At 46.6% G+C, this 25,830-nt stretch overlaps 1 protein-coding gene across 2 annotated transcripts in view; it reads left to right on the top strand.

Annotated features, from left to right (window-relative positions):
• The first annotated feature begins 18,846 nt into the window (after positions 1-18,846).
• LOC142557628 (sal-like protein 1) overlaps positions 18,847-25,830 on the top strand; it is a 165,650-nt gene continuing 158,666 nt past the window's right edge. The window contains exons 1-2 of one of the 2 annotated variants that reach the window (XR_012822800.1): positions 19,579-19,658; positions 22,899-23,760. Coding sequence is in view for 1 of the 2 variants with exons in the window: in XM_075669600.1 (XP_075525715.1) it covers positions 19,574-19,658 (85 nt within the window). In the remaining variant the exon portion in view is untranslated. Of the gene's footprint in view, positions 19,659-22,898; positions 23,761-25,830 lie in introns of those variants that run through there. The other variant, XM_075669600.1, reaches the window with a different exon arrangement.

The following is a 25,830-nucleotide window of genomic DNA, read 5'->3' as shown; positions in this document are numbered from 1 at the left end:
ATTAGATGTTGTACTTTGAAAATGCACCCAGTGGTGCGATACAGGCTTGATTTTAATTGAATAACGTGAGTATTCCATGAGAGGTTGTGGCTAAACCAGACACCTAAAAACTTTTGTTCAGTAACCTGTTACAGCAAGCGACCTTGAAATCTAATGTTAATCGGGTAGCAGTAATGTTTATTAATTGGCTTAAAAATGACGTACTTTGTTTTACTTATATTTAGACTCAAGCGATTTCTATGAATCCATGCAGATAACTGTAATAAGTAGTCATTAACAGAGGTCTCTAAACACTGCATGGTTTCTCCGGTGAAAAAAAAACATAAGTATCGTCTGCATACATTATTAATTGTGGGGATCCATCTATTGCTAGAATATCATTTATATACATAAGAAAAAGTAGGGGTCCCAGAATAGAGCCCTGGAGAACGCCATGCTGTACTTCGAGTTTGCTGGAGGACCAATTGTTAACACATACATATTGATAACGTTTCTCTAGATAACTCCGAATCAGTTTTAGCGCCACTCCTCTAATGCCATATTTTTCTCATTTTCTTAACAAGATATTATGTTGAACAGTGTCGAAGGCTTCGCTGAAATCTAGAAATAAACCAAGAGTGAGCAATTTTTTTTTATATTTTCAATTATCTTATCCTTGATGTCAACGAGAGCAATCTCTACTGATTTGTTTGCTTGAAAGCCGTATTGAGCTTCTGTTATTACTCGGTGCTTCTTAAAAAGCCGCTTAGCCTGTGATTGATGACGTATTCAAATACCTTTAAAAACACTGTCAGAACTGAAATCGGCCTGTAATTATTAATGATGGTCTCACCACCTCCTTTGTAGACAGGTTTAACTTTTGCGATCTTCCGTTCGTCTGGGAAATCTCCGCTAAGAAGTATCTGATGTCTTATATGCGATAATATGGGGCTTATCAAACATGCGACATGCTTAATAGGCAAAACTTCTAAGCCGTCGTCACCACAAGCGACTTGGTTTTTTTAGATTTCCTATTATATTTTCAATTTCATCAGACGTTGTAGGGGCAAGCATGATTGACTCCACCAAGCTATTTATACGTACGCAGTCACTGGAAGTGTCATGCCGTCCTGAATAAACACCTACTTTGACGAAGTGCTGATTCGTTGCTTCTACTAAATCGTTCCCACTTAGAAGCACATTGTGAATGCAGCTTTCCTTAACCTCACAGCCAGTATGGTTTCTTGCTAATATGTTGTTTAGTAGCTCCCATCTCTTTTTGCTGTCATTTTGAACGTCCTGGAATTTGGTTTGAAAATAACTGGACTTTGCGTATTTTAGATCCGAGTTCAATTTGTTTCTCAGTTGTTTGAATTCATTCAGTGCGCATGAGTCTCGGGTTTTAAGAAACTTGAAATTTTCGGTTTTTCTCTTTTATTCTTCTATACAGCTCACTAGTAACTAATGGTTTTCTAATTCGTTTGCTTCTCTGGGCACTTTCTGGGATTGGAAAGGCCGAATCGTAGCAATGCTGAAATTTCATCAAAAATACCTGGTAAGCCAGTGTGGTGCTGCGCTGCTTGAACACATCATCCCGGTTCTTGTCGGCTATATAGTTATGAAGCATCATCAAGGTTTCGTAAGTTATTGCTCGATACAAAATTTTTTCTTCAGGAAAAACATAATTTTCCTCAGAAGGAAAGCCCAAGCAGAACACTGGCGATCGCTGATGTCATATCTGAGAACACCGGTCGTAACATTTGTATCATCTATGTTGGTGACACACACATCAAGACACGTGGCGGCATCTACTGTGACCCTGGTTGGCAGAGATATCACATTAGAACAAGGATAGGAATTTAGTATGTCACGAAAGTCTCTTCCGCATGGACTATGTGATCTGGTGTCTATATTTACGCCACCAAGAAGCATAAATGATTTTGTTACAGTCTGTAAAGTGCAAAGAGCATTGTCGATGAAGTCGATAAATTCCATCGATTTGCCTGCGGGCGGTGTGTAGGTCGCGCCAACAATGACGTTTGACAATTTGACAAACAGGCTTTCATTGTCTTGATCGCATCCAGTCAGGTCTTTCAGCACTTCATACTGTACGCTTTCCTTTATAAATATTCCTATGCCACAGCCCCGGGGCTTCTTATGTTCCTACTAAGGCTTATGCACTTGTAACCAGGAAGGTGCGGTACCGTGTCTGTGTATGTTAGCGAAGTTTCTCTCAATATTATTGAAGAAAACTTAATGGTTAGGGACTACAGAAGTATTTCAAGACGGTCCACTTTGTTTTTTATGCTTCGCATGTTTATATGTATAACTGAATATTGTCTTTTATTTAACCTGTGCTTTTGGTTAAACTTTTGGCAATTGTAGTACTGGCAAATATTCTGACCTGCCACCATTTTTCTGAAGTGTATCGAACAGGCGCACCATTATCATTAGTTTAGGTTCTCCAGATCAGACTGTTTAGCAATCCTGATAGCATCGGAGCCCCCGTCTTTCCGAGCAAGGATTTTCCCTCCAGAGCACCACACGAACTTCCATCCTCCAGACTTTTTCTTGGCGATCGCAGCCCCCAAAAGACCTTTGTATAAAATGGTCAAATGTTCATTCACATATACCAGAGAAGCTTCTCCTCCGTAGTCAAGGTCTTTCGTAATTATCCTTTGTTTTTTGCTTTTTTGTAGGATTACATTTCGCTTGACAGGCTGGACAATACGAACCACTATGTTTTTCTCTTCTGAGTTGTGTACAGGGACGCGATGGCAAATGTCAATATCTGTGTCAGCGATTGGCTCACCCAAGAAGACGCCAATTTTCTTAACGACCTCTGTAGCATCTCCTTCTGTTGGCACACCCTTGATTATCTGATTGTTAAATCTCTGATGCTGTTCCAGCTCTCCGACTCTGTTGCTCAATTTGCGGTTCTCGGCTGTAAGTTCTTCATTGCTTTTCACTAACCCTTGAAATTCATTTCGCAATTTCCTTCAACTCTTTCTTAATATCATTTACACCATCACACGTGTCACTGCAGAATTTCACACTTTCTTTCAAAGCCCTGAGATCAGGTCGAAGTTCGCGCTTCAAGTCATCAAGGGCACAAAGAAACCTTTGGCGTCCTTAGTCATGACTAGGTTGAAAGCGGGCAACTAAGACAGGTAGGGTACGGATACAAGGACAGCGCGCAGTAGGCTCTCGTTCAAAGGGAAACAAGGGCGCGCCACTCATGGCGCACGTTGTGTTCGGCAACAGCGCTAGGATAGTAAAGATTTGAGCATAGCAAGCAACCTCACTTGCAGTGCAACAGGAAAAAGATCAAGTCCGTGTTCCCTGTTCACTGTCACCGAACTGTATAGTCGCAGCTGGCTGTCGTCCTCCTTAAGTACGCTGGCGTGGCACCGCCGTCGTAGCCAACTTCTCTATGGAGCACGCATGCGCCAGATAGCCATTCGAACGACGACCGAAGATGATGAGATAGCAGCCGTCTTTACTTGACGAATCGGCCCTTCGCAGCAGTTGATGCGTGGCAGGGACTGTAGCAACTGTATACTGCAACAGGAGAAAGATTAAGCCCGTGTTCCCTGTGCGCTGTCGCCGAACTGCTACTGAAACTACGAATGCCTCTAACGTAACAATTTTGTTTTGAATACGGGCCCCCATTCGCAAAAATATTCTTACACTTAGAACTGTTCGTAAGCGCAATACCAACGCCAGCCAATCGGAGTCGTGGACGTGTTCTTATAGTGAAGGCGGTCGGCCAATATAAAACAGGACTTACAAACGAATATATTTGGGAATTTAGCCCCGGGCCCGTATTCACAAAAAGCTCATCATTCGTCAGTGCCACCTGCAATTGACCACTGCCACGGCGATTGTCTCGTTATTACGTCTATCGCTGTCATAATTCGTGGCCGGTCCCAATGCCAGCCGTGGATGGCGTTTGGCCGGTCGCCAATCATGACGTAGGGTATAAAGAACTGTTTTCAATACGGTGATGGCCAGTCGCGGACGCCCATTATGGAGGAGAATTTTTTTTTTAATGCCGACCTAGAACGGGAAAACAGCCTATCATTCACTTGCCAAGTTTGCAACGAACTCATTTGCGACTACGGTGTGATATCAAGTATCCGGTGAAGAACGTGTCCGGCTTCATCTAGCTAGCGTAGTTCGTCATATTACTCCCGGAATTCGCTACGATTCATTCGCCGCAGGCTGCAAAAGGCGTTGTCATGTGTAAGGTGTGGTGCTGTCGCAGAACCAATATTTATTGGGTTTAGACCGCGAAAAGAGCGCCTAGCTGCGCTGAAAGCAGCGGCCGAAAACCGGTGATTGTCATCACCTCGCTCTATAGGCAGGGCTGGCTTAGTTCCGTCGCGCAACGTGCGATATACTTAATGCACCATCAGACTCCATGGACCACCACGGAACCGACGCCGACAAAGATAAATTGTCTCGACTGCTGCCTCGACTTGGCCTATTCCCCTTAGTGGGTACAAGCCATCACAGAGGATCATCATCATCATCATCATCATCATCATGGCCTTGCAAGACATGAAATGGAGAAGAGCGGCAGGAGAAGACTGAATAACAGTCGATTTGATCAAAGATGGAGGAGACATCATGCTTGGAAAACTGGCAGCTCTATATACAAAGTGTCATCGACTGCAAGGGTCCCAGAAAACTGGAAGAATGCAAAGATTATACTAATCCACAAAAAGGGAGACGTTAAAGAATTGAAAAATTATCAGCTCATTAGCTTACTCCCAGTATTATATAAAATATTCACCAAGATAATCACCAATAGAATAAGGGTAACATTGGACTTTAGTCAATCAAGGGAACAGGCACGTTTCAGGAAGCGATATTCCACAATGGATCACATTCATGTCATCAATCAAATAATCGAGAAATCCGCAGAGTGCAATCAGCCTCTCTTTGTGGCTTTCATAGATTACGAAAAGGCATGTGATTCAGTAAATATACCAGCAGTCATAGAGGCATTACGTAATCGAGGAGTACAGACCGCTCACGTAAATATCTTGAAAAATATCTAGAGATTCCACAGCTACCTCTGTTCTACACAAGAAAAGCAGGAAAATACCTATAACGAAAGGGGTCAGACAAGGAGACACAATCTCTCCAATGCTATTCACTGCGGGCTTGGAAGAAGTATTCAAGCTATTAAACTGGGAAGGCTTAGGAGTAAGGATCGAAGGGCGAATACCTCGGCAGCCTTCGGTTTGCCGATCACATTGTTCTGCTCAGCAGCACTACAGACGAGTTACAACAAATGATTGAGGACATTATCAGAGAGAGTATAAGAATGGGATTTAAGGTGGGAGTGGGTAAGACAAAGATGATGGTGTATAACCAGGCAAGGGAACAAGAGTTCAGGATCGCCAGTCAGCATCTAGAGTCTGTGAAGGTGTACGCTTGCTTACCTAGGTCAATTAACCACAGGGAACCCTGATCATGAGAAGGAATTCATCATCATCATCATCATCATCAGCCTGGTTACGCCCACTGCAGGGCAAAGGCCTCTCCCATACTTCTCCAACAACCCCGGTCATGTACTAATTGTGGCCATGCCGTCCCTGCAAACTTCTTAATCTCATCCGCCCACCTAACTTTCTGCCGCCCCCTGCTACGCTTCCCTTCCCTTGGGATGCAGTCCGTAACCCTTAATGACCATCGGTTATCTTCCCTCCTCATTACATGTCCTGCCCATGCCCATTTCTTTTTCTTGATTTCAACTAAGATGTCATTAACTCGCGTTTGTTCCCTCACCCAATCTGCTCTTTTCTTATCCCTTAACGTTACACCTATCATTCTTCTTTCCATAGCTCGTTGTGTCGTCCTCAATTTGAGTAGAACCCTTTTCGTAAGCCTCCAGGTTTCTGGCCCGTAGGTGAGTACTGGTAAGACACAGCTATTATATACTTTTCTCTTGAGGGATAACGGCAACCTGCTGTTCATGATTTGGGACTGCCTGCCAAACGCACTCCAGCCCATTCTTATTCTTCTGATTATTTCCGTCTCATGATCCGGATCCGCCGTCACTACCTGCCCTAAGTAGATGTATTCCCTTACGACTTCCAGTGCCTCACTGCCTATTGTAAATTGCTGTTCTCTCACGAGACTGTTAAGCATTACTTTAGTTTTCTGCATATTACATTTTAGACCCACTCTTCTGCTTTGCCTCTCCAGGTCAGTGAGCATGCATTGCAATTGGTCCCCTGAGTTACTAAGCAAGGCAATATCATCAGCGAATCGCAAGTTACTAAGGTATTCTCCATTAACTTTTATCCCCAATTCTTCCCAATCCAGGTCTCTGAATACCTCCTGTAAGCACGCTGTGAATAGCATTGGAGATATCGTATCTCCCTGCCTGACGCCTTTCTTTATTGGGATTTTGTCGCTTGCTTTATGGAGGACTACGGTGGCTGTGGAGCCGCTATAGATATCTTCCAGTATTTTTACATATGGCTCATCTACACCCTGATTCCGTAATGCCTCCATGACTGCTGAGGTTTCGACTGAATCAAACGCTTTCTCGTAATCAATGAAAGCTATATATAAGGGTTGGTTATATTCTGCACATTTCTCTATCACTTGATTGATAGTGTGAATATGATCTATTGTTGAGTAGCCTTTACGGAATCCTGCCTGGTCCTTTGCTTGACAGAAGTCTAAGGTGTTCCTGATTCTATTTGCAATTACCTTAGTAAATACTTTGTAGGCAACGGACAGTAAGCTGATCGGTCGATAATTTTTCAAGTCTTTGGCGTCCCCTTTCTTATGGATTAGGATTATGTTAGCGTTCTTCCAAGATTCCGGTACGCTCGAGGTCATGAGGCATTGCGTATACAGGGTGGCCAGTTTCTCTAGAACAATCTGTCCACCATCCTTCAACAAATCTGCTGTTACCTGATCCTCCCCAGCTGCCTTCCCCCTTTGCATATCTCCTAAGGCTTTCTTTACTTCTTCCGGCTTTACCTTCGGGATTTCGAATTCCTCTAGACTATTTTCTCTTCCATTATCGTCGTGGGTGCCACTTGTACTGTATAAATCTCTATAGAACTCCTCAGCCACTTAAACTATCTCATCCATATTAGTAATGATATTGCCGGCTTTGTCTCTTAACGCATACATCTGATTCTTGCCAATTCCTAGTTTCTTCTTCACTGTTTTTAGGCTTCCTCCGCTCCTGAGAGCATGTTCAATTCTATCCATATTATACTTCCCTATGTCAGCTGTCTTACGCTTGTTGATTAACTTCGAAAGTTCTGCCAGTTCTATTCTAGCTGTAGGGTTAGATGCTTTCATACATTGGCGTTTCTTGATCAGATCTTTCGTCTCCTGCGATAGTTTGCTGGTATCCTGCCTAGCAGAGTTACCACCGACTTCCATTGCACACTCCTTAATGATGCCCACAAGATTGTCGTTCATGGCTTCAACACTAAGGTCCTCTTCCTGAGTTAAAGCTGAATACCTGTTCTGTAGCTTGATCTGGAATTCCTCTATTTTCCCTCTTACCGCTAACTCATTGATCGGCTTCTTATGTACCAATTTCTTCCGTTCCCTCCTCAGGTCTAGGCTAATTCGAGTTCTTACCATTCTGTGGTCACTGCAGCGCACCTTGCCGAGCACGTCCACATCTTGTATGATGCCAGGGTTAGCGCAAAGTATGAAGTCTATTTCATTTCTAGTCTCGCCGTTCGGGCTCCTCCAGGTCCACTTTCGGCTATCCCGCTTGCGGAAGAAGGTATTCATTATCCTCATATTATTCTGTTCCGCAAACTCTACTAATAACTCTCCCCTGCTATTCCTAGTGCCTATACCATATTCCCCCACTGCCTTGTCTCCAGCCTGCTTCTTGCCTACCTTGGCATTAAAAGCGCCCATTAGTATAGTGTATTTAGTTTTCACTCTACCCACCACCGATTCCACGTCTTCATAGAAGCTTTCGACTTCCTGGTCATCATGGCTGGATGGAGGGGCGTAGACCTGTACAATCTTCATTTTGTACCTCTTAATAAGTTTCACAACAAGACCTGCCACCCTCTCGTTAATGCTGTAGAATTCCTGTATGTTACCAGCTTTTTTCTTATTAACCAGGAATCCGACTCCTAGTTCTCTTCTATGCGCTAAGCCCCGGTACCACAGGACGTGCCCGCTATTTAGCACTGTATATGCTTCTTTTGGCCTCCTAACTTCACTGAGCCCTATTATATCCCATTTACTGCCCTCTAATTCCTCCAATAGCACTGCTAGACTCGCCTCACTAGATAACGTGCTAGCGTTAAACGTTGCCAGGTTCATATTCCAATGGCGGCCTGTCCGGAGCCAGTGATTCTTAGCACCCTCTGCTGCGTCGCAGGTCTGACCGCCGCCGTGGTCAGTTGCTTCGCAGCTGCTGGGGACTAAGGGCCGGGGTTTGATTGTTGTGTTCATAGGAGGTTGTGGCCAAGTACTGCACCAGGGTGGCCAATCCTGCTCTGGTGAGGGAGTGCGTTACCGGTTCTGGTCACCGGGATCAGGCCACACTCCAGGCCTGTTTGTGCAATTTTATCAACACGCGGATTTTCTTTTTTTTTTAATCCGGTGGAAAATTGCCGGCACCGGGATTCGAACCACGGACCTCTTGCACGCGAGGCGGGTGTTCTACCTCTACGCCACCGCTGCACGCGAGAAGGAATTCATAGAAGAATAAAAATGGTTTGGATAGCATACGGCAGACATTGTCAGCTCCTGACTGGAAGCTTACCATTATCATTGAAAAGGAAGGTGTTCAATGAGTGCATTTTACCGGTGGTGACATATGGGCCAGAGACTTGGAGACTGACAAAGAAGCTTGAGAGCAAGTTAAAGACCGCACAAAGAGCGATGGAACGAAGAATGCTAGGCATAACGTTGAGAGACAGGAAGAGAGCGGTTTGGATCAGATAGCAAACAGGTATAGCCGGTATTCTAATTGACATAAAGAGAAAAAAATGGAGCTGGGCAAGTCATATAATGCGCAGGTTAGATAACCGTTGGACCATTAGGTTTACAGAATGGGTACCAAGAGAAGGGAAACGCACTAGAGGACGGCAGAAGTCTAGGTGAGGCGATGAAATTAGGAAATGTGTGGGTGCTAGTTGGAATCGGTTGGCGCAGGATTGGGGTAATTGCAGATCGCAGGGAGAAGCCTTCGTCCTGCAGTGGACATTAAATAGGCTGCTGCTGCTGCTGCTGCTGCTGCTGCTGCTGCTGCTGCTGCTGCTGCTGCTGCTGATGATGATGATGATGAACTTAACTACGGTGCACAACTTTCCCTTTACTACTTTTCTTTTCCTACCTTTACACAACCACTTAATTAGCCATCTCTTCCTATTGCCTTCAAGCACATCCGTTCGCATTTCCTCACATGTTCTATGGCCTTCTTATGACTTCCATGGGCTATAAACTGTTGATCTTTCGTAAGTTCACTCCTGAATAGTAAATTTTATTCTTTTCTTATTGAGAGTGCTCCATAACTCGTATCCTGTAAGTTCGTTTAATGTTTCCATTAAGCTGGATATGTCCCGCCTTGGTGGAGTAGTGGCTATGGCGTTGTGCTGCTAAACCCAAGGGCGCGGGATCGAATCTCGACCGCGGCGGCTGCTTTTCGATGGGGCTGAAAGGAAAAACAGAAAGAAACACAAGCGTACCATGCAGTTGGTGCACGTTAAAGAACCACAGGTGGTCAAAATTAATCCAGAGTCCGTCACTACAATCAAATCGTGGTTTCGGCACGTAGAACCCCAGAATTTAAGTTTTAATAAAGCTGGACATGTGTCTCTAACCAAGGGTGCATTTTACTGGTTCCTACCGCACTCCTATTCGGTTTGCAGCGATGCGGAGCCCTCTCGAGATAGGTGGAGGGAAAGAGATAAGTAGAAGGCAGGGAGGTTAACCAGAATAACGTACGGTTGGTTACCCTAAACCGGGGGAATGGGAAGGGGAAACAAAGATAATAGGGAGAGAGAGAGGAGAGGGAAGGAAAGAAGGAAATTGCGGTGAATTCGCTGACGTGTGTGGTCCTACAGAAATTGCATTAATAGTCACAGATGGTCGCACAAGACCGTCGTCCTTAAGAAGCACAAAAGCGCCTTCACCGCTTTATGGGCTGACGGGCGATGGGGGCGGTGTTCCAGCAGCACCTGCACAGAAAGCGGCCGATTGTCCAGTTTTTGGAGAGCTTCGGCAAGTTGTTGTCTCTCTGGGGCATATCGTGGACAGTGGCACAGCAGGTGGTCGATGTTTTCTTCGGTGCCGCAGACCTCACATGCTGCACTGTCAGTCATTCCAATAAATGTAGAGTATGCCTTCCTGAAGGCAACTCCTAAGCAAAGGCGACAGAGAAGCGTAGCTTCCCGTCGAGGAAGTCCGATTGGAGGTCAGAGTTGCAGGGAAGGGTTTAGTCGATTCAGTCGTGTAAATCGTAAGTTTGGCGAGTTCCACTCGGTCAGTGTGAGACTGCGTACCAGGTGTCGAAGCTGCCTTGCGGCGTCTGTCATCGAAAGCGGAATTGGAACGCTGTGCTCTTCTTGATGTGCTGTGCGAGCAGCGTTATCGGCGGAATCATTGCCACTGATTCCACAATGGCCAAGTACCCATTGAAAAACGACCTCGTGACCTTTTTGTTGGACGTGATGGTAAAGTTTCGCGACTTCGTATGTCAATTAGTCATGGCATCCGTGTCGGAGAACTGACTGCGTGCACTGTAATGCCGGTTTTGAATCACAGAACACACAGCCCATTTTGTAGGTCTTTCAGAATCGATGAATTCCAGTGCTCGACGCAGGGCTGTTAGTTTTGCCGCCGTTGAGGTCGTGACATGCGATGTCTTGAACCGCAGTGTCATTCGTGGCGTTGGTATAACCACGGCACCAGCAGAACTGCACGACGTAGTCGATCCATCGGTATAGATGTGCACGTGGTTGCTGTACTTCTCATGCAAAAGAAGTAAGCTCAGCTGTTTTAGAGCAGGGGCCGGTATATCTGTCTTCTTCTGTAGTCCTGGAATCATTATATGTACTTGTGGACGGCTCAAACACCATGGAGGAAACGCTGGCTTGGCCGCAGGTGCGTGCCCTGAAGTAAATGACGCACGATGTGCACTGACAATACCGCTAAATGTCGAGCAGGGCCTTGCAGTAGTGAGGCTCGCCAATTGGTGGGAAGTGGTCCTAGCATAATGCCTGAGATGCATACGCATTGTCTCAACGGTAATGTGCGTCGTGAGTGGGTAATCCTGCGCAAGGGCAATGGTTTGAGCCGTTGATGCACTGCGTGGTAAGCCAAGACATATCTTAAGGGCTTGGGCTTGAATACTCTGATCGCACGCAGGTTAGTCTTGCAGGTGTTGGATATTGCAGGCAGGCTGTATCGCAGGAAACCAACGAACTACGCCATGTACAGCTGTAACATAGCATGTATATACGCTCCCCAACTTTTTTCTGCAAGGAACCTGAACAGGTGACAGATAGCAGTCAGCCTATTTTTCACGTAATTCACGTGCGGAGTCCAAGATAGGTCTCTGTCAATTGCGACTCCCAAGAACCTGTGACTTCTGCTGTATGGTATAAGTTGCCCGTTGATAGATACGCCGTAAGCAGACATTCGCTTCCTCATGAATGCCACCATTGCGCACTTCCCGCATGAAATTTCAAGTCCTTGTTCGCGAAGGTAGCAAGATTTTATTGTGGCTGCCTTCTGAAGCCGAGCGCGAAGCTAAAGTCGTGTCACACCTGATGCCCAAATGCAGATGTCGTCCGCATAGATGGAAAATCGTACGGTGTTTGGCAGGTTGTCAACTAATCTACGGAGGGTGAGATTGAAAAGAGTCGCGCTAAGCACTCCGTCTTGAGGGACCCCTCGGCTACCGTAACGCTCGGATGTCGGGCTATTTTCTGTGTGCACGTAGAATGGTCTCCTCTGTAAGTAGCTGCACCACCACATATATGTCTTACCACCAAGTCCGACGGCTACTAACGTGCTAAGGATGGCTTCATGGGTGACATTATCATAAGCCCCTTTAACGTCTAGAAACAGAGCAGCAGATAGTCGCTTACAGGCCTTTTGGTGTTGCACAAATGTTATCAAGTCAACAACGTTGTCTGTTGACGAACGGCCACGTCTGAATCCGACCATAGCATCTGGGTAGATTTCATAGTATTCTAAGTACCATTACAGACGTGTTAAAATCATTCTTTCCATTGTTTTTCCGACACAGCTGGCAAGTGCGATCGGACGGTATGAGGAAATGTCCAAAGGCGACTTGCCAGCTTTAAGAAGTGGAATGAGGCGAGTTGACTTCAATAGTTGCGGAACCGTACCTGTCTGCCAGGAGTCGTTGTACAAGAGCAAGAGTGTTTTCCGACCTTGGTCTCCTAGGTTACACAGGGCACGGTATGCAATGCCGTCAGGTCCTGGCGCTGAAGAACGCCTGCACAAAGCCAGCGCAGCTTCTAGTTCTTCCATAGAAAAAGGGCGTTCCTTGCGGGGATCGCGTGAGAACGGTTGGTGGTCGAGCGTTCCCGTACCTGTTCCATGGGAATTTGCTTCGCCAGCAATCTTTCTGTAGAAAGATACAGCGACATCAATATCTCTACGTTGTAGATGGAGTGCCAGAGATTTAAACGCGTGGCGCTGACCAGAGGTTGTGCGAAGGCCGCGAACAGTCCTCCATATAAGCGACAAAGGTTTTCGCGGATCCAGGGACTCGCAAAAGGATACCCATTGTCACGATGCCAGCATGTTCATGTGACGCTGTATTTTCTTTTGCGTTCGTCTAGCCAATCTCAAATCATAATTGGACTTCGTACGTTTATATCTTCGGTCTGCACGACGGCGAATTGCTCGAAGTTTCGCTAGTTCGATGTCGAAATCGGTGCGGGAAGAACTATTCGAAAGCAAATGCGTGGTTGTTTGTATGGCATCCATTATCGCGCCCTGTAGGTTATAGGAGGTGCCGTCACGACAACAGTCTTCCATGATTATTTTGTATTTAGGCCAATCGGTGCACTGGACGTTTCTGGAGGACTTGGAGCTAGTCAAACCTTCGATCTTCAAATAGGTTGGGATGTGGTCGCTACCCCATGTTTCTAAATCCGAAAACCAGTTCACTCTTCTCGAAAGCGAACGTGAACCGAAGGTAAGGTCCAAGCAGCTACTATACGCTGATCCACGCAGATGAGTAGGGCTTCCATCATTTGACAGGCAAAATTCAAGTTCATAGGCAAAGGACACCAACGTTCTGCCTCTAGAGTTCACTTTGGAGCTTCCCCGTAAGTAATGGTGGGCGTTAAAGTCACCAGTGAGCACCCACGGCTGTGGAGTCGATGTCAAAATTCCCCGTAAGCGCTCACAATCTAGACGGCTTGTTGGAGATAAATAGGCTCCAAGAATTGTTAATGTGAGCCTTTTCTTCTTCACTGTTAAGCAAACGTATTAATTTGCTTCGTCAGGAGGCACTGGGTGATGTACATAAGTCAAGTCACGGCGTATAAACACAACAACCTTGCTGCACTCTCCGTGGGTAGAGGACATAAAGCACTGATACCCGGACAGTCTGATAGGAGCTGACAGGTTGGGCTCGCAAATCACGATAATGGGAAATTGATGCGCAAAAACAAACTGTCTAAACTCGGACATGCGTGACCTAAGCCCTCTGGCGTTCCACTGGAAGACAGATGCATTCTTGACCTCCTCTTGAAACGACGGCAATTCTGGGGCAGTTGTTTTACCGTAGTGCCGCAAGCACCGGACTCAAAGTGTCCAGCACCTGCAGTGCGCTCTGTACCGACGGGGTTTTCATGCTGTTCAGTAAAATGCGCATGGCGTCCATAAATGACTTCAGCATCACTATGACTTGGCGATCCTCAGTCGTCGTCGCATCCGCGGTTCGTGAGGTCATTGAGGGCGGCGCAATTTGATGTGACTCCGATGTAGCTGGTGCTCGTGGAAGTGTAGGCCACTCTTCAGGAGGTGCGCGACTTGACCCTTTCTTCGTTTTCGCAGTGTCTGTCTTTGTGGAAGTCGGCGTTGATACGGTAGCCGCTTTGCCGAAAGATGGTGTATATAGAGAAAGTCTTACCCAGCCAAACGTGCTATCCCAGGGCAATCGGAGTGGCCACGTGATCTAATTTCGGTCGCATCTCGGTCGCGCTCCCAGATTGAAGGTGAGAGCGCCTCTAAGCCCCCCGAATTAACCAAGCGAATGTGGTCTGAGCGCTTGATTTCTACCAAGCGAATGTAAACCGTACTGCGAGGGTGCTCTAGAGCGCGCGAAAGCGACCTGTCGAGTGCACCCTAATTTTGGCACAATTCCCTGTGCAGCTGCCTCTACGGCGATTTGCGCAATGCTCACCGGCTAGTTTATTCTTGCTTTTTCACCACTGCGTCAATGTTTTTCCTATACAGGTACCTATATATACCCTATAGCCATGTATCTATTTTTGTAACGTAATACTAATCGTCCATCATAACATATTATTGATCTGTTGTCTTCATTTCACGTTAAGCTTTAAACTGATTACAGAGTTACCAAGCCCACATATGATATCCAGGAGCCTTTAATACTTTTTTTTTGCGCTACCTACTCATTTTTCTTGCTCTAAGTACACCGTAAGACTCAATGGGGACGAAACGAAGCACTGGATACGTTGCGCTCCCATGTGTCACCTCGTGCTCGCTTCATATCCAGCGTTTCGTTTCGTCCCCATAGCGTCTAACGGTACTTAGCGCAAGAAAACTGAATACACACCAACTAGCCCAGTTCATAGTTACCTACTCTTTTTTGTATAATGCTCCGTGCACGTGTGAATATAATTACATTTTTCCTGCCTCGCGCTTTGAATACCTCTTCGCAGATAGGTAGGGCCAAACTTGATCCAAATGTAGGTGTTTGGGCTGCACCGTTTCACTTATAGCAAAAGTATAAATTTGGTTAAATAATTGATGACATAATAGTAAAAGAAGGACACTTTAGCTAGCGTAAACACCAACCTATACAATACCAAAATAAAACACGAAGCAACAACGAATGCAAGTCACTGCGCATAAAATCGTCCTTAACATTTGGAACGCGTGTCTCCATGTGTATATTTCCCTTCTTGATCTCCGCCCCGACCTCTATTTCTATTCTGGTATAGCCTAGGTATTTCATTTCTCTGCATTGCGACCGCCTGATGAATGGTATCGACGTATTAAAAAGCTTAATTCCACATCTAACGCACAGTGGACTGAGGTGACTATCAGACGCCGCCAAGGTAGCCATCCGAAGTATATATATATATATATATATATATATATATATATATATATATATATATATATATATATATATATATGCGCTTCTCAGAGACACGCTGCTCCGGCATGGATGCATCCGCTGGAATTGCGTTCGAGTAGCAAATATCAAGGTGTCGCGCTGTGCTGTGCGGTGTATTTTTTAGATAATATCTGCAGTGAAGTGTCCTACAATTGCTGTCACTCGGGCTACACACGTGCCATTGTTACTATTTTATTTATTTCCTTGAGTTGCTACGTGGCATAATGTCGGAATGAAATTAAAATTAGTACGTTGGCCCGTTTCATGCAGATGCCGCACGAACGACTTGTACATGTATTGTCCATGAGCCATCGTTCATATAGTCTTCGGGTTGGTCGCTTCTCAACTTCACACGCCTATAGGTACACTTTCGTCAACTGTAACTGTGGATATGCGTGTGCGGACAAGTACGATGTGTTTGAATAAAGCAGTAATATTTCTCGTTTAAGCGAGCCTCCTTAAACATGCACTCGCCTCGCACAGTCAAATGATCAAGTGTGCAGAACAGCTCTACGCTGTTTTTGGAAGCAGTAGAACGTCCTGGGCGTCACCACAATACTACTTGGTGTGAGCGAACGTGAGGACCAGTTCAAAGGCGCCAGTGACGTCGATGGTATGTGCGCGTTACACCCACGCGCAACAGCCTATAGAACGGAGCTGCTCTCACACCCCGATGGAAGGGTCTCTCTAGGTGCACATTAATGAACCCCAGGCTGCCAAAATAAGCCCACAGCCGCCCACTACACTGTGTCTTGTATCGCAGGTGTCGGTTTGAGGCGTCAAATTAACACCGCAATTCAAACAATCAAGCCATCAACGATATTTCAAAATTATCAGAGAATACATTGTTTTGCACGACGAAAGTACGCATGCTTTCAGTTCCTCAATTGTTAGGTTGCTGTTTTCTTTTTTGTCCGTGTGTGAAATATTGCTGCACATTTCAACACTTCCAACAACGGGGGAATGTTTGCCGGTCCTACAACAGAAAACGGAGAAAGGTAACCTTTCTCATACACTGCGTTTTGAATTTCCGATGTGATCTCACGTTTACTGCAGGTCCGTTACTACTTAAACAATGGTTATGCAAGATCACAAGATTACTTGCAAAATGAATCGATTAACGACTGCGTTTCTAGACGGAAATGGCAACACAATAAATAAATATTACAACTGATTCTTTATTTAAGAAAGAGAGAGAGAACCTTTGCAGATGTGTGTAATCTTAAGCAACTCGTACGTCAAAGACAGTGAAGTTGCGCAAAAGGGTCCTCGAACCCCTCGGAAGCCCCAAGGGTCTGCTTTTCCAGAGCCTGAAATTTATCGAAGACTTCGCGAAAGCTTCGCTATAGCCAATGTAATTCCTTGGCTATACCCGAGATTTTTCAAACATTGCACTATATGGAACGTATACAATGCTTCTATATATTATTCGCTTTATATTCCACACATGTTCCTGTATGCTGCGCCGGCTCTGCAGACGCCCGCGTTTGACTGTGCCGTCGGAATGCCTCCATGATTAACTGGCCGCTTCGGGACTGCGATGCCGGCTGCGTTGCTGTCTCTTCTCAGGCTGACATTCCATACCGACCGCCACACGCCGCCGCCGCCAGCCATCGCCGCACGAATGCCGTTATGGAAGAAGCCAAAAAGAACATCCAGCAGAAGTTTAATAGAGGGAATAAAAATTGGCATCATGGTTCGCCTCAAACTTTGAACTTGCTGACCAGGCATTGTGACATGTATTTAGCGACATATAAAATGTGCAGCTAATAATAACTGACGAGGTATGACGAGCAAACGCCACAGCTCGACTACGAGGCATGCAGTTGTGGGGTGCTTGCGATTAATTTTAATCACATGGAGTTCCTTAACCCAGTGATCGATATACGAGCGTTCTTGCGCTCCACCCTCATACGGCTGTGGCTGGCTCGGGCGGGAATCGAGCTCGCAACCTCGTGATCAGCAGCATAACACCATATCTCTGCATATGGCCACTCAGCCATCGCGGTGGGTCACTATAAGTAGCTAAACAAGCGACAGCTCACGCGACTTGAACTGCTGTGCCTTCTGGGACAATGTCGGTGTCCTGGCTCTCTGCAGTGCGCCCAACTAAGGCGCTTGTATTGCTCCTGCGGGATACAGGCCTAACGAGACTATATGTAAATAATTTGTGTGCTGGTGCAACTCGTGAGCGGGCGAGTGTGTGTGTGTGTGTGTGTGTGTGTGTGTGTGTGTGTGTGTGTGTGTGTGTGTGTGTGTGTGTGTGTGTGTGTGTGTGTGTGTGTGTGTGTGTGTGTGTGTGTGTGTGTGTGTGTGTGTGTGTGTGTGTGCGTGTGCCCTTTCTTCCATCCTTCACTCTCTCACATAAAGTAGCATGCCATGGCTAACTTCTTCAGACACTATTAAGATGTTTCTCTCTTTCTCTCCCTCTGCCTCTGAAATTCTTGGAGTGGTTGTAGTGTTTTTGTTGCAGTGAATTCCTTCATCAATAATAGGGGTGGTCACAAAAAAAAGAAAAGTACGGTGGCTTCCTCACCCCGAAGATACGCGTGCGTTAAGGCCCAGATTACGGCAAGGCTCCCGTAACCTGGGCCTTACTTTTTGGGTAACCTGAGTGATCACCTGCACGAATAACCACATTGGCAACCAGTTAATACGACTATAGAAGGTGTGCAAATTGCGCTACATTCCAGACGTATGAGAAAATTTGGATTTTTCTGGATTGTGAAGCTGTCGTTTTTGGCAGCTTCTTCCGCTGGTTTTCTCCAGGAACATGTACTTCTATATGACTAAAATAATAATAATAATAATAATAATAATAATAATAATAATAATAATAATAATAAATGTAATATTAATGTGAATCAGCGTTAAAGATCACACAGCAAGCCAACGTTCTCACATAAGTTTACAGTTTACATAGTTTACAAGTGGCTGCTTAGACGTTGCGTGTAAGCAGCCACTGCTCTCACGTGTTTCTAATGAATGCACGTCGCTGCGACACCTCTGTTCTTTTTCTTTATGGCAGCTGCACATTGGAAACACCAAACGTTAACACAAAACTCGCTTATGCAAGAAGCGCATTTAAAAAAAGAAAAAAAAACAAGCGCTCCATCAGTGGGTTACCACGGGCGCGCGCGCGCATATGCGCCCCACGAACGTCGCGCAGCGCGAGGGCTCATCAGTGCGCGCCAGCGTTGCGGTCGACCGCTGGCCGCTCTGGCCGCTGGCGCCGGAGCAACGACCATGGGTGCGCCTTTTGCGGAACGGCCGCCGCGGCGGAGCCCCCCGGCGGACGACCGTCGGACTCAAAAACGATCGCACCCCTCGGCGGTGAGCGCGAGCGCTCGTGCGCGCAGAAATACAGAAACGAAGATGGGGGGCGTTGCGCAGGCGTCAAAGGGTCCCCGCTAGTCATCCAATACGCGGCCGGTTATGACGGCTCCTCGGTTGGTGCCGTGACCGAGGGGCGGCGCTCTCTGCGGCGGCATCCCCTCCCTTCTTTCTTTGCTCACCGCCAGGGCCGCAGCGGCGCTGCAGGCGCTCCGATCACTCGAGCGCTGCTCGCCGGCGAGCCTCCATCCAAGCTCTGTGGTGTCCCGCCGACGGTATGGCGGGGGCCCCGCTGCGACCGGGACGCTGCTGCTTCTGACCGCCTGGGCGCCCAGACCACGGCCGCGGCACCACCCCCGACTACGAGCGCCAAGCCGCCGTACAGAAAGGGGCACACCCTTTGTCGGCCGGCGGGTGCCAGCCGCCCCCTGAACAGGCCGCGCGACTGTTTTGCTCCTCACGTGGACACGAGACCCACATCCCGTGCATCTCGGGAACAGCCAGCCGTGCAGCTCACGCGGCGCTGCGCTTCACAGATCAGCGCTGTCCAGGAGGCCTTGACACTGTGCTTAGAACATTGCCTTCGAGCCTTCAATCTGGTGCTCCGTCGAAGCTTCTCGGGACGACAGGTGCCCCGGTGCGTCGCGACACCTGCTAGAGTGTCGTCGACGAACTTGTGCAAGACGTCGCGTTGCTACAGCGTGCACTTTGCGGGTGCTGTCACGGACGAGCGTCGCTTGCCGTAGCCGCGCTGGCGAACTTGGTGTGAGACCCCGATAGCCGCTGGCCGCAGACTTGAGTGACCGCCAGCTGGCTCGAGGTTAGCCGGTGCCTTGCTGCCGGGGGCGCGTAGTTGTCGAGTGTGGTGACGGTACTTCGGTCCAGCTGACTATGTCCCGACGGAAGCAAGCTTGTCCCAGTAGGCACATCGCGTCACCAGCGTCAAGCTCCCTCTGCGTCGGGAATAGCCACAACGGTGAGTGCGCCGCGCGTGAAACTCGCGCCGCTTCCGCTGTCAGGCCTGTCTCGACAGCGCCTGGCGGCGGAAGGCACGTGACACCACGCTTACACACCCTTAGCACACAAACAGATGCACTCGGGCAAATGCGATGGAGGCATTTCCTCATTGAGTTTACTTACTTGTCTGACGCGGTCTTTTCAACAGCCGGGTGAGTGTCAGGTACCTCAAAAGGCACTATAGCGGCGATATTACGTAAAAATCGTAGGTGCTACTTGACAGCATTTTACTTATGACCAGCTGCGTTTACACATGTGAGCTTTAGGATGCATTTAAATATAACTTCACACAGCCTGCTGCTTCTAGCTATGCTTTAACTTTGAGTTTTGAAACACATCTGCCTGAGCACGTGAGGCAAATATTGGCCCCTGCTTCTCATGTGGAGCTACTAAACGAACTGTAAATTGCCACCTATTAAGTAATGAATGCTTACAAGCAATGCGCCATCCATACAATGACATTTGAAAGGCTTGGGCTGCCACTGTACGTGAGCAGACCTTGACACTTCCTACCGATTTCAGAACCATAAAGCAATATGTTTCCTTATTTTCAAGGTATACCTCTAAGTCAGATTTGGATGCTACAGACGTGCAATGTGTGTGGGACGCTTGACGCATGAACTGCCACTGGTAATGCGTTTTCGTTATGGAACTATATTTGTCTATTCATAAAGATAAGTTCGATCTTTTCGGCAGAAATTGTGGATTGAATGGCAATTATTACCACGGACATAAATTGCAAAAAAAAAAAATGGTTTTGGGAGTGTGCGGGCATGTGTCTATGATATATAATGGCCTAATGCATATTTATTTCGTTCTGATCGTATTATGCTAACCGATATGCTTTTTAACAAATGGCAGCTTTACAGGACGGTTGTGGTGTGCCTTGTGAAATGAATGGGGTATATAGCTTCATTCACTTATTCTGCGTATCTGACTGAACTGTGCCGTATGATCCATACAGACCCGAAATATCAAAATTTCTTGCGAGAAAAAAAAAAACGAAAGGTAGGATAGTTTATGAGGTGTCAGGCTTGTTGAATCCACTGGCAGCGAAAGATGGTCGTGTGGGAGCTCAACAGAACACGGTAGGCGTATCTGCTATACGTAAAACTATAGTTATGCACCTCAATTTGCAGGAGACTGCCGGGGCGACTCAAACACAGAATGCTTCAGGGAGCTTGCAAGTTCGTTACGCTTACTATATCCCTTCTGACAGTACAAGCTGAAGGCAGCTGTAGACTTACGCCGAGATGGTTCTGTTCTTCATTTAACACTTTTGCATGGCCACATAATGACAACACTTGTGACGCGTTTTCAGCACTTACGCATATATAGGTGGCACGGACACGCATGATTTGTGTAGTTCTTTGGCGGCACATCACGGTGCTTCTCCGACATTCGTGGACACACTGAGACTTGATGGTCTTCTCCAAAAGAATACTTGCACGCGACAGCGCCAGAAGCTTTTCATATGCGAAAAGACATATATGGTGCAGGCACACTTCAACAATTTTCACATTAGCGATCCGCTCAAAGACGTGCGCACAATACGACCAAGTGCCTCAACACGCCCTCCTGACTCGCGCTGCTGCCGTGCCACCGCAAGACCTTGTAGCTATAGCATTACTAGTAGCTGTTATACGATCGCATCTGTGCCCTGGCAAAGTTCTTTGTATCATTCAGGTACGCTAAGATTCCCTTACATCTTGTCATCTGTCAGCCTGTGAAAACGTTTTTAGTCATCGAAATGATCTGTGAAAATTGTTGGAGCGCACGAATGCAAACAAGATCGACATCCTGCGTGAATGCCCTGGCCTATAGCGGTCAAAAATGGGCAACAGACAGAAACTTTCCATCTGCCACGCCTGCGGCAAAAAACAGTTCCTATAGACAGTTCAGACATCAGCAAAACAACAAGCACGACAGATGATCCCGTGCCATATTGCTTCTTTTGAGGTAATGCGCGCATTGTGTTGCAGGTAGCACTGCAGCCATGAAAATAGGCCCCCGTGGTTCACGTGTTTGCATTTTGGTCGCGCGCAATATCTTAAGAGTCGCACGCACGCACATTGCAAATGCCCTCGTTCGTGCACTCTTGTCTGACCGAAAATGCACTCCATCGCGACCAAAATCAAAAGCGTGCTCCAGCTGGCTAGTCTTAACCTTAGCATCACTCCATGTCATCGTGGAATAAGAAGCGCTGTGAGCGATCGATTCCCCCCCCCCTCCCCCTTCTTTTCGCGGATTTGAAGGAATACTGCAATGCCTTGGTATTGAGGAGGGGAAGGGGGGGATGGCTGAGGCGACAAGATGCACAGGGTGCCGAGTGTTTCCCTAATGTTCGCGCGTTCGCTCTTATCCTCTCTTTCTTTTGCTCGCATAGAACGGTCGGGTTACTTTCCAGACAGGGCGAGATAAACTAGGCGCACACTTTTTTCTTCTGAAACTCATCGGCTGTAAGACGCGTGTGCTGAACTGTTTAAGAGGATTCGATCGTTCGATCGCGCTGTTTCCTGCTCCGAGCGAGGTTCGACCACGCTTATCGCTTACCTCTGCGCGCTAGAAAAATTCAGTTCATCCATGCCTGGAGCTTTACCGAAAGCATGTAAAACTCGGTTGAAGTGGCTGCCATCAAGCGAGAGGGGAAAAAAAAATAGAAAGAATATACGTCGCTGATTACGGAAATGGCTGTTCCTATTTCCCCTTGTACACGGATTAAATCTACGTGGTGGGACTAAAGCATGCAGATTTAACCGTGCTGAGAGATCGTTTGCCAACAGTTAGTTACTGTGGTCGGAAAACTACTCGTTACTTCACAGCGCGACGGGCGCACCATGCTGAAGGCTTGAGAACAGTGAGAAGGCTGCTCTTTTTTCCCCGCTGTTGCTTCGACGCGACCAAGCTACATTGCTTTTGCCTGGCTTCTCCAGTGTTACGCTTTTTCATCCTCTCTCTTCGTTCCGTAACCCCTCTGTTGAACGTTTCCTTAAACCCTTTCGTTCGCAACAGACTGCTTGGCCATTCGATGCACACGTACCGCTGCTGTGAGGAAGTGTGCTTGCTGTGATGAACACGCGTGCGGTCATTGTGTGGGCGGAGCATGCATTTATTGGATTTGCCATATGAGTCGCTGTCCGCATCATTTTCCATAACCAGGGCTCTTACGTAACAGCCGAGTAACAGAACACCTTTGCAGGGAATCACAGATGAAGTCGCAAGTCCAGAGAGAAACTTCAACCCACGAGATAAATTGTTGCGCATCGATATCTTGCACATTGCCTAAAGAATTAAAGCTGTGAAGAAGAAAAAAAAAAAGAAAGGTTTCCGCATAGGACCCTGAGACAGAAAACCTTGTTTTAAAACAGCTCATACTATGCAGAAATAAAGTGAGGAGCGAGATAAACATTCGGGTTAAAACCGTAATAACTAGTGCACTGATATATATGCGTTTGGTCTTCTGCTATACGTATATGCACACTTGGAAACCTGGGTAGTTAAACGTCGGGCCTATGGCACGGAAGGCGTATTGTAGCGTTTATTGTCGTTCTTTTATTGCCCCGTGGCGTACGTAATTCGTGTGCATTATCAGCTTACTGGTGAGGTTCAGTGCGCTGACATGCAGAATTCAATGATCCAGTATTAATGCTTTCTAAGTAGCCCCAAGGATTTATCGCATGCGTGTCTACCCTGGTGCTTGTGCCTTTCTTTCTTCTTTATAACCATGTAACCATTCATTTTTCGAGTGCTTAAACAATTGTTGAGTGCAACATCATGCTCTTCTTTAAGAATGTTTACTTTTACCAGGGTTCTGCGTGGAAGCCTAGATGCCTTATGTGCCGGTTGTGTTGTAAATGATATTACATACCGGTTAAATCGCTCAATTTTTTCACGACTGATATTCGTGGACGAAGTTGTATGCTAGTGCACATACATTTATTATGTCATTGCGGGTAGGCCAACTTTATCATAACGCAATTTCGCAGACTTGATAAGTTTTCCCTGAGGCAATTGTGCGACTGTAAATATACTTGTGTAGCTCTTCTGCTTTTTGAATAAAAACCGGATGAATTATCACATATCGTCTCCTTGTGTCCCTCTGTGTGACTTAAGAATTACATGTCTGAAGGATTTCTTGACGAATCGCGAGCGACCAGCTCTGTGCTTGAAGGAACGTCATTGACGGCTTTTAAGTCCAAGGTTGGTTGGTTGCGATTATATACAGTGTGTTATTATTATTATTATTATTATTATTATTATTATTATTATTATTATTATTATTATTATTATTATTATTATTATTATTATTAGTATACCCACATGCGTGTCGTTTTGTTAGTTTTGTAACGTATGTCCTTGAATACACCACAGAACCATAGCTGCACAAATATGGATTAGAAAATGTGAATATTATCCTAAAATTAAGATTTTTTTCTTATTTTTTGTCTACTGTTCCTTGAGTTTAAATGGGCTTAAACTTTCTTTTTCTTGAAGGAATGAGTAAACTATCCGAAATCGCTACCTTATTCCGACCGCTTATTTTTTTTTTTTTTTTTTTTGTGAGCAGTAGCGTATCCCAAGATCGTATACTGATCTCATAGGCTGAAAGGCATGTAGCGCCTAACAAAAGGAGAAATTCAGCCTTATAAACCACAACATCGCTCTAATTTGTAAACAAGGACATTGTACTTGCCATTCAATGCTTTCACGAAAACTGGCTTGTCCGCGTGCGTGCTAGCACTATTTAAGAGTCCTTCTCAAGAAAGAAGTGAGCTGCATTATCCTGACCACTACACAAGCTTGCAAAGCAATACGATTTATTGTTGAGATCCTCTTTTGTCTTACAACGCAAGCACAAATCCTTCAAGCAATTGTGCATCTTTCCTCTTGGCCAAGTATAGATGTCATAAACACGTCGTCTGAAGTTGTCTTCCCCCACCCTTCCAAGCAGTTCTCAAGCCTTCCAAGCACTGAGTATCATTCTTGTGACGAGATAAATATTCTCCATCTGTTTAACTGGACAGACATGTTTTCTTTTCTTTTTTTTTTTTTGTCGCAACCAACATTCCTAAGCGCGCAAATACGTAATTCGATGCCTTGCAGATGTTAAACTTGTGAAGAATATATCGACGAGAACTGACCCTTAACGCATGGTGGTGGCTGTAGTTGCAGGTGGTTCTAGCCTGGCGATAGAGGCCGGCAACTGTTCCACGTCAGGTCTTTTGCAATGTTACTGGGGCGTGTTACCAAACGTCGAGTAAGCCAGTGTCTCATAGAAATGCAAAAAGAAAGTGTGAGACTTCATTGCGGATTATTATGTTCTCTGCTTGAAACACGAGGTGTTGCAGGCACGCATGCGGAAGGCCCTCCTTCTGTTGAAGGTCCTTCTGTAGCGCGTCCTTTTGAGCACGCTATCTCTGGCACCGCCGGAAAAAAAAAAAAAAAGAAAACGTGTTGGAAATTCCTGCTTCGTTGGCATGACGAACAAAGCGGCGAATAGTTCATGCACGGAGTCTGGCAGCGAAGTTCAGCGCACAGAGTCACGTATATACTACGGCACCAATGTCGGTAGCGTTTGCACCGTGCGCCACTCATGTTTTCTACGACTGCGGTTGCAGTCTCGGTGCGTGGACAAGGGTCGTGTGCTTTTGGATCACGAGTGGCCGTAAAAAGAAAAAGAAAAGAAAGGTTTTGGTGGGGTTCCCACGCCTATATTGCGCAGCTTGGAGGGGCACGACGAATGCGAGTAAAGTTGGCACATTTTCGCCCCGCTCGGCGTGCCCGACCATCGGGTGGGTGGGCAGGACGATCGGGCGGCCGCCGAGGAGCAGCGCTCATCGCGGCTCGCTCTTCCTCTTGTGCTCGCGAGAGACGCGCGGGCACAAATGGGCCCGAACCGTGAAAGCGAGAGTGTTGGCCCTCCTTCGGGCACCGGCCGCGCGCGGCATCATCGTGCGCTCTCTCCCCACGGCGCGCGCGTGTGTGTGTGTAATGATAGTTTCGCATACGCGATGACCGTGTAAACGGAGGGCGGGAAGGCTGCCGGTTAGCGCTAAGTTGAGACATTAGCCAGCCAGTCGCGCCGCCGCCACCCCTCGCCGGAGCCGCCGTTTAATAGTCACACGCGCGGC

The sequence above is a fragment of the Dermacentor variabilis genome, chromosome 1 (assembly GCF_050947875.1).
Source record: "Dermacentor variabilis isolate Ectoservices chromosome 1, ASM5094787v1, whole genome shotgun sequence".
Classification (NCBI taxonomy): Eukaryota; Metazoa; Arthropoda; class Arachnida; order Ixodida; family Ixodidae; genus Dermacentor; species Dermacentor variabilis.
The sequence above is the reverse complement of the archived record's forward strand: the minus strand, read 5'-3'. Positions and strand labels throughout refer to the sequence as shown.